General features: G+C 43.2%; 1 protein-coding gene across 3 annotated transcripts in view; it reads left to right on the top strand.

The window, feature by feature from the left end:
* gabrb3 (gamma-aminobutyric acid type A receptor subunit beta3) overlaps nucleotides 1-9232 on the top strand; it is a 35636-nt gene extending 26404 nt beyond the window's left edge. For 2 of the 3 annotated variants that reach the window (XM_010755230.3, XM_010755231.3), the window contains one exon: nucleotides 7201-8449. In XM_010755230.3, coding sequence (XP_010753532.3) covers nucleotides 7201-7548 — 348 coding nt within the window. In that variant the 3' untranslated portion in view covers nucleotides 7549-8449. Of the gene's footprint in view, nucleotides 1-7200; nucleotides 8450-9025 lie in introns of those variants that run through there. The other variant, XR_003464010.1, reaches the window with a different exon arrangement.
* Nucleotides 9233-9908: the final 676 nt, after the last annotated feature.

Here is a 9908-nt window from a genome sequence, read left to right on the forward strand (position 1 = left end):
AACAGGGACACATTTTCTTGTCGATTGTGGTGCGCATTCTTTTTGCGCCCGCCTGCCTGACATATGGAGAGACTTATCTTCTCATTATACTGTGCCGTTTGAGTCTGTTTGTCAAGCATCGCGCACATATTGATTAACGCTATGGGTACGCCGACCTCCCCCCCATCCGCCTGTCGCTTGTGTTAATACATTTCGTCAGACTAGCTAAGTCAGACACAATTCTCCAGGCTTCATTGTCCTAGAACAATGTTATTCTTTTTTAATATTTGCCCAAATTATTCTCCTCGTGAATTTGTAAATTTATTTTATTACAACGTCCCATTTCGCCGGAAGCTTACTGGTACTTTCAGGGAGGCTCAGTCTTTTCTTCAATCATGGGACAGCAGTTTCGATGGCCTGTGACTACACCGGTCTTCGACGCTCCACGATGAAGTGCGTGGGACACTGTGCATACATATTTAATATATACCTGTGCCTGCCGCACGCCAAATACCCGTAACCAACTAGTTCAAGGCAGGAATGTGTTGAAGTTACACTGCCTACTGTGTAGAGAGTACTCTAATCGAGAAAGTCGTATTCCTAGCAATGGTCGGTTCAGTCACACCCCAACCTCACCCACTCTCCCCCCACCCATCCACCCCTCCGCCCCCCACCCCCCCCCCGACCCCCCCCCCCCCCACACCCCCCAACTCCACGTGTGCCCCCCCCCCCCTCCCCCCCCACACAATTCCCACTGCCTTTCCTCACCACCTGTCCACATTGCTCACACCCTTAACCCCCCACCCCCCCTTTTCTTCCCCCCAACTTTCTTTCCCCCCCCCTTCACTATTCATTACCCCAAAGTTGTGGCTGCCGGTGGGTCGGGGGGTGGTTGGTTGGTGATGTCCTTGAGATTTTCTTCATGCTGCAAAGTTCTATTGTAGTACTGCCCGCTCCTCGTCTGGGTCCATTATGTTTTTTTTCGCAGGATCCTGACCGTTTGACTTGTTTATTTACCAAGAATATACCTATAATCGCTGTCCTCCGGCTTGTTCTTTTTCCGTTTGTACCTATTTGCAGAACATATTTACATACTCTTTCTTTTTTTCTGCTTTTTTTTTTCCCCCCGACCTTTACCCCCCCTCTCGAAAATAATAATTCTGTGCTTTACTAATGATAATAGTTTTTTTTCGGATTATTTTTTTTTTTTTTCATATTTTTTTCGATTCTAACTCTTTTTGGTTCGTGACCTCCCCGTCCTCAACATTTACATCACTGGGGATCTTTACATGTCATCCCACCCGTGACATGAGTTTTTTTTCCGCTGATGTCATTTTAAACTTGTATCTATATGATAACGATTTTGTTTGCTCCTCTACTTCCATCCCGACTTTGACGTTTGTTTTCTTCTCGTCCCATGGCCCATCTGTCCTATTTGTTAATGCTCTTCGGTTTCACTTACTTAATTTCGCTTAGACTTTTGTTTTCCTGCTTGTTATTTTTTAATACTTACTATTTTTATCCTTCACATACCATGCTATGATTTGTCCTTTTTTTGTCTTTTTACTTTTTTATTATTTCTCTTTCTCCTTTCTTCAGCGGCTATCATATCACTTTCCTGACTGTCATTTCTGTGGACCCAACCTACTTCAAATACTCATTTGTACAGCGGCGAGATCTGCCACAAACTGAGAAATCAGCCACTACCCGACAAACCATAGACGGCCAAGAATGTTACCCTGACATGCGTGACTGCTTTTGCTAGTCTCTTCCCTTGTGTTCTTGATCGAATATGCCTTTGTCATACTACATCGTATCTTCGGAGAATGTGTGAGATTGCGCAGGTCCTCTAGATGCAGAAAAGAAAAAAATAAGCTAGACAAGAATGATCGTATGTCACAGGAGATATCTGGTACCTACGAGAAGCCGCAGGTTACCCAGAATGTGGTTACAACTATAATGCACGGACAACATTTGTAGCAGTCGAGCCAAAAGGTGAGATTCGAGTTTTATAATAATGTAGCTGCAGATCATCGTTCGTACAGGTTAAACACCAAGGGGTTCCGGGTTTTTCGTTCTACAGAGCAATCTGCAGTAGAAAGTTGCAGCGGCACTTTATTGGTGCTAAAGACAGTCCCGTGGTCATAAATATGATGCTTCGCGTGGATCTAATGAAAGAAGTCTCCACCATTTGCCAGTCCCTTGGTCACTAAATAGTCAGCTTGTTGTGTTACTACTCCCAGGTGGATGGAGCGGCAACAGGTGATCGTGGATGCATAATGTCAGCTGGTGGATGTACACATTTATCTCCCATGGATGCAGGGATGCATACATTGAAGTACGCATTTCCGATATGTACACGTGGAGCTTATAGTCAAGGATTGATCCACTATGGCACTCTACAATTTGTTCAGAATTGAGTCGCATGTGCTATCCCGTGATTTGGCCTTGCCATTCATATGACGCTGATGACAATCCCTCTTCAAAGTCCACCCATGACGCACAAGTAAATACATTGTGACTGCCGATCTTAGGTATAGTCATCTAGCTTAGCTCTCTTAAATATTCATTACATTATGCGAAGAAGAGAAAAAAATTAAAGGAGTCATTTCTTCATTGTGTTATTTAAGTTCTTATAAGAACGACTACGATTCCTTTATTTCCACACCACAAGTATACAGGACGACTCGTTACTATCGCCATCTGTGCCTTTTTAGTTTTTGCTATTTCCTACGATCCTGAGCTTACCGTCTTATCTCACCCATTGGGCCCGCTGCATGTAGCCGGCTATGTGAATGCCAGCATCTTGGATGCACGATGTTGAATCCTGTAGAACTATGCATTAGTTGTTTACTTCAATCTAGTAAGGTGTCGACCATTGCGTTTGCCCTAGTCGTGATGTGATATTTGTGACAATCAAGCAGTATCGTTCACCAGGGATGTAATATGGTTTAGATAGATGTCACATGCGTATTTGTGGTAACGGATTATTACGGTCACTGCAATGCGGTCTCGTGTCGATCCGCTAGCTTGACCCGGTCGGTTCTTGTACACCACCAGCACAGTCCAGCGAGTACTCTTCCCGCGCTTCCGATGCCGCCCCTCAGTCGTGGTGCCTTTTCCTCATTGCTGCCTCTACATCTTTTACAGCTCGTTACTTACCCCCACCCGCCAACATATGTTCTTGCTTTTCCCCCCTGTTTCCTTTCCCCCCCCTCTTTTTTTCTTTTCTTTTTTCCTTTCTTTCCCCCCCGCATCCCTACCTTCTTCCCCGCGACTGGCACCTCCTCCTTCTTTTGTCCCTGCCTACTTGCTGTTCCCCTCCCTTGTGTGGCCAGCCATTGTCAAATACCCGGCTCGTTCCTCCGCCCTCTCACCCGCCCCTTTCCCTCTCGTCCCACATATGCCCCCTTTAAATATCCGTTATCCCGAACGCCCAAGTCGCACTTTTAGCTTTTTATCTCGTCCCCCCTTCCGAGCTATAACTTTGACTAGATCACGACGATTTGGAGCGAGGCCAAAATGTCCTTTGAACATTTAAGGTCCAAAGAGGTTGTTTCTTTTATTTTCTTGGACCTAAACACCTAAACTTTCAAACTCCACAGCCCCAGTATGTGAACGACTCTTTGTAACCTCCAGCTGAAATAACCTGATGGCAGACTTGACAAAGCTCCCCCAGAGCCACAGAAGACATATCACACAGGCTCTGCATGACTACCAAACTCACCTTTATTTGTAAAACTGGGCAGAGCAGGCCTTAAATATTTAATAGTCATTTTTTTTATTTTACATTTCTTGCTTGAAAATGCATCGCAGGTGAAAACTACAGCTACAGTGGCACATAAATGATTCAAACTGCCAGGCTGTGATTTTAGTATGTTTATTCATGTGATGCAGGTTTAGTCAAAGCTAAAGCTAGAAGAAGAAAGAAGAAGTTCTTCAAATGAGGAAGTGTTGGGATAAATCCAAGAGTAACCTCTGTAGGGGATCTGTCTTACGCGAGGACAACAATTAAGCACTACCGAGTGAGATGGAAACTCCAAACATACAGTACGTACATTACTTGTATTTGTAAAATTAGTTTTGCTTGGATGAAATATGTCAGAGGATGACAACTGAACAATCGTTCATCACGTTTAAACATGGAATGGCACACACATGGTAGAAATGAAAACTCACTGATGATTGTGAACTGGACTTGTCCATACGGTCGAACAACTTTCCCGTTCCCCCATCGTCCTCCTGACTGTGAACGCCTCGGCTACACCTGAACACAAAGCCAGACAAAAGAGTTTCTGTTGTTGTCCTCTCCGGCTTAGTCCGTTCTGGAAGGAGGCAAGCAAGTCTCGTCCTTAAACTGTCCAACGGACAAGGGCGGCGTCACCACGCGGGTGGGTGCGTCACTGCCTGTGTGCACATCTGTGAAACCCCACTGAAACTGAGTTGGACCCCATTTAACAAATGAACGTGTTTGATCACAACATCTCAATCAGCCATCATCATCAGTATTAATATACTCTACTCCTCTTCCTCTGTGGTGTTTTTACTTTTTCTGTTTGTGTTTGTGACAAAATATCCCGTGCAGTACAAACCAGACATCATTCAGCACACAATCAATACACAACGCTTTCTGTCAGTGTTAATTTCATTAAAGCCTGTTATGTAACTTCTACCATTTTGATGCTACACTGACATGTAATCAGGTGACTGGTGTCTCTATCATCATCCCATACCCAAAAAATACATCAACTATTTATTGATTTTGGTGAACCAGATCTTATTTTATGGAGAGAATGTTTTCTGGTTTTCCAACTGTAGCTGCTGTTAGTGCAGTTTGTTAGCCAGGCTGCCCGGGCCGTGATCTCAAAGCACTGGGGAGTGTTAGAGTTTGTCCACAGGCGTTGTGTACTGATTGATCCACGGACCGGTACCGGTCCGCGGCCCGGGGGTTGGGGACCACTGTTTTAGACCACTGGAAAGACGAGGAGGTTTTCAGGCCTGAGGCACTGGGGGGGATGCTGACAGGGAGCGGAGCCAGTGTCGTGCCAGAACCGGAGCTGGGAAAGCCGACAATGTAAGGTGACTCATAAGCCTCTATGGACATGATGATAGAGGTGGAAAGACCGAGGGGGACATGAGTGGAGGAAGCTGAGGAGAGAAACTGAGAGAGTGACTTAGCAAGAAGTCGCCAGACAAGAGTAAATCTGCGACTGACTTTTAGTCGTTGGCGAAATAAAAGTCTGACAGACAGACGCTGAGCTGGGCTTCATGCTGGTGGACCAGTAAGTAATATTAGCTGTCTGCTATGTCTTGTGTTGTTGCACTTGCCTGTTGTTTGGCTGTATTGGCAAACTGTGTACAACTATCTATATTTACAACAGTGGTATTGCATGATGCTTTGATAATAACAGCTGTGAAGAAATGTATGTTTTGTTTTTGTTGACTGGACTAAAATATTGGTGGTGGGCTGTCAGACATTCAAAATTTTCCCCTAATAAATCAGAGGAAACTGAGGTGTGTGTATATATAGGGTGTATACGGAGGCACATTGATGTGTCAGGTCAGGTTTTTTTAGGACCCACGCACTCCTAACCCGTTACAAGAGCCAGTCCACACCGCCCAAGCAGCAAAAATATCCATTAATCAACGACCCAAAGTCGACCCGACCCACAAACCACCAACTTTATGCATTATAGTAGCACAATTTTCCCTCTCCAAGGGGCTGATCCTGTTGCTGGGAGCAGCTAGCGAGCTGTCTAGAGCACTCTCTTTTCTTCTCTCCCCCGCCCACAGCAGTGGGAAGATCTGGGCTAAATTAACAGACAAAGTGTTTTTTTGTTGTGTTTTTTTTTTATATTGTTGAATAGCAGCAAAACAAGTAACCCTTCATTAAAGACATGTGTCTTCTCCTCCCTCTCTCTCTCACACACATTTACACAATGTAAGCATAAAATATTTATCTCGATTTGAAGTCCAACAGAAACAAAACATGTAAAACAATCACCTCATTGCTTCTTACGACACAGAAATCACATTTCACTGTGCCTCTGTAATTTGTCTTCTCTGGGTTATAATGTATATATGAAGATAGTACTATGTACTTCTATATACTATTTTATTTACCATATATATACTTTATCTTCCTCAATATTAAAGCAAGATTACAAAGAAAATGTAGTGCCCCCAGTTTCAGAGTGTAATATCTAGTGTAATGCGGCTTCTTGCTGGCTCACTCTCTCCCGGTCTCTTCGTAGATTTCTCTGTCCTTGCTTGAGCTCCTGTTCTAGCACAACACTGGCTTCACTCCCCATCAGCATTCCCTCATGCCCTGGGTCTGAAAACCTCCTTTTCTTCTTCCCGAGCTCCAAAAACGCCTGTGGTACAAACACTAACAATCTACCAGTGCTCTGAGCTCACAGTCCGCGGGCAGCCCAGCTAACAAACTGAGCTAACAGCAGCTACAGTTTACAGCTATATCAGTTTACTTTACTTTGTCCATCAGGAAACTGTTTCACAGAGGCAAACCGGAAAACATTTTCTCTAAAATATGATCCAAAATCAATGAAATAATCACTGTTTCAGATGTTTACATGAGAGAAATTACGGTAATTTCTGCCGCATTTGTCTAAAGGATAGCAAAAGTTTCATCTTTTTAAATATTTTTCTATAAGTGATCAGTTTCATGGATTGAGGTTAAAAACATAAATAAAGCAGATATTAGGAAGTTGATTCTTGACTTGTACGGTGAGGATTTTACCTGCTTTAGGAAGCTGGATATCAAGATGTTTTATCGTGGAACGAGACAAGTAGCTGTCATTAGTTTTCACTGAAGTAGAAAATATTCACCCTGTCACTTCCTCTCGTGTCTTGTGACCACATTGTTATATCACTGTGTACATATCTGTATTGTGCCTCTATTTTTTATTTTTTTTTTGCCACATGTCTGAGTGATTTATTTGTTTTTATGTGGGAAGGAATAGCTGTCATGACATGTGTATTAGAGCCATCCAGTGCAACCTTGAGCTGATTTGTGAGAAGTGATTTAACTTTGGGACAGGAAACCTGGTTTTGAAGGCCGCTCTCTGTTTCCCAGGCTGCAATCTGTCAGCCTGCTCGAAGACGGCGGCCCCGGGGTCTGACGCATGCTGCACATGTGTCATCAGTCACTGAAGCCTCAGCTCACAGCCCATTTTTAACAGCGCTCCTGTCTGTTGTGCCTAGGTCGACTCCCAGGGGAACATTTTGCTGACAACCTTGGAGATCCACAACGAGGTGGGAGGGAATGAGATCACAACCACCGTGAGTGAGACCCACAACTCCACCTCCATGGTGTTCGACAACCCGGGGGTCCAGTACAGGAAGCAGAGCGCGGCGCGAGAGCAGGGCCGCCTCAGCCTGGACAGGAACGCACATCTAAAGAAAACCCGTCTGCGGAGACGATCCTCGCAGCTGAAAATCAAAATCCCAGACCTCACCGATGTGAACGCCATCGACAGATGGTCACGGATAATATTCCCCTTCACCTTCTCCCTGTTCAACTTAATCTACTGGCTTTACTACGTCAACTAATGCAACTAACTGATGTTTTATAACCCATTTCTGTTTTGTTTTTTTTGAGCGAACGCTTCTCAGTGTATAACGTTTTTAATCATAGCGAGCGAAGACGTTGATGACTGTCGCTCAGGCAGTGTGCATCTGTATATGCACGGTTGTTTTACAGAGACTTTCGTGTGCTGTAAATGACCCCTGTGAGGAGCCGGGACATTGTATCTCATGGATGGAGGCACAGACTCTTTGTGGTGTTTACAGGTCGCTGTTTTAGGTCAGTATGGTTCAACACATATGGTCACTGTGATTACTGCTAATGACAAGATTCATAGTATTATTGCACCTCTGGTTAATCTGCACTTGGACAAATATGATCGTATGCACACAGAACTCTGAGTCTATGACCTGGAAATGAGTTGAAGGGTTAAAGGAATGGTTCACTCTTTTGGGAAATACACTTTTATCTTTCTTGCTGAGAGTTAAATGACTCTTATGCATGTACGCTAAATATGAAGCCAGCAGTCGTTAACCTTGGCATAAAGACTGGAAAGTGTAATTCCTTAAATCTCAAACTATTCCTTCAATTTGCCTCTGGAGCTGATGCCACCAACTGTTGTTGTTTTGTTTGAAGTGGACGCTGGAACTGCTGTGACCTCGCTCCAATGATTAACTCTGGAGGTTTGACACTGTGTAAGGAATAAAATGATAATGAAGCCCAGTTTTTATTAATAAGAGAGAGGCTGATGGATCCATACCAGCATTTTATAGAAACCGTCATTCTGTCATTCACTGCCAATATTTAAACGAATGTTTTGACGACTTGGGAAGTACGATAATTCGCTTTCTTGTCGAGATTGAGAGGAGAAGATTGACACCACTCGGCCAGTTAGGTTAGCATAAAGACAGGAAGCAGGTTGAGAAATGTAAAAAACAAAACAAAAAAAACACCTGTCAATCAAAGCGGCTACACTGTTAATTATGCATAACTTTAAGCCTTAATATAATTTAAACAAGTGAGTTAAATAGAAATTCAGACTCTCACTCTGCAGTTTTTAGGTTCACTTTCTCAGCCACGTTGCCGGTTGCCGCTCATGAGTTACGTGCTTCCACAACTTGTCTTTGGACAAAGCCAGGCTAGTCGTTTCCCTCTGTTTCCAGTCTTTATGCTAAGCTAGGCTAAGTGTCTGCTGTAGCTGGTAGCTTTCATCTCACTCTCGACAATAAAGTGAATGAGACTATTTCCCAAAATATCAAACTTTTTCTTTTACATTTGCGATCACGCATTTTGCTTTTCAGTATTCAAACAGCATGCCACGTACCCGACGACAAATGGACAATTCATGTCACATGACAGCAGACAAAAGGTTCCCAGGCTTTACAGTAAACACGTACATCTGATCAGTTTTTGCTCTTTTTCAATGTCGCAATATTTTACAGATTTTTTTTTTTGTGAAACGTGTTCAGTACAGCATCACTCACATGGCCTTTTCTCTTTCAGACTTCATGTTGTGTTGGGGACCGTCTCATGTCAGATTTCCGTCAACTTCTCAGAGTCAGAGATTTGTTGATTCTCCATGAAATTTGATGTACATACTGTAACTCTGAACATTTTCTGTTTCTGTTCACATTTAATTACATGGCTTTGTTGTCAACAGTGTTTTTGCTCAATGATTTCTGGCCTCGCTGTTTTTGTTTTGTTAGTCCTCACACGACATTATGATTTCCTATTTGTGTTGTAACTATAAAACACAATATCACAGCTTGTGATTATTTCCATTCTTTCCTAAAGAAGTAAGAAATACTCTAAAGTGAAGTCGGAGTTGAGGGGGGGGGGTTATATAGTATCTCCAAAACAGAAACTGTTGGCATAAATAGCTCGCAACGCACCATCTGCACTGCTCGAACGAGCGGCTCGGAGCGCGTAGGAGTGACACCACCTGTCAGGAGTCCACTCAGCTCGACGACACCCGTGTGCAGCTGCCTGACGGAGCCCGACAACCCGTCACAAATCAAAAAAACGGCACTAATAAACCGCTTGATATTTTTACTGCATGAGCCTTTAAAATTACAACAAAGTAAACCCTGTCTATTTAGTATTTATACATTTTTAATAACATAATAAAGTTTTAAGCAGATATGAGAACATCTCTAAGTGCTTAGAAATATAATTCTGTAATTGGTATAACACGGTGCACCGTAGCTATAATCATAAATGATGATAGATGAACAAACACACGATTAAATCCTTTATTAGCATTTATTAACTGTTAATACACCTGCAGAACAGGCCATTCACGGGTGTGTTTAAAACTTTACAAAAACACATCTGTCTAGTTCAAATTAAAAGATCTTAATTCAAGGTCCACTTACTAGATTTCTTC

This window comes from Larimichthys crocea, chromosome XVII (assembly GCF_000972845.2).
Source record: "Larimichthys crocea isolate SSNF chromosome XVII, L_crocea_2.0, whole genome shotgun sequence".
Classification (NCBI taxonomy): Eukaryota; Metazoa; Chordata; class Actinopteri; family Sciaenidae; genus Larimichthys; species Larimichthys crocea.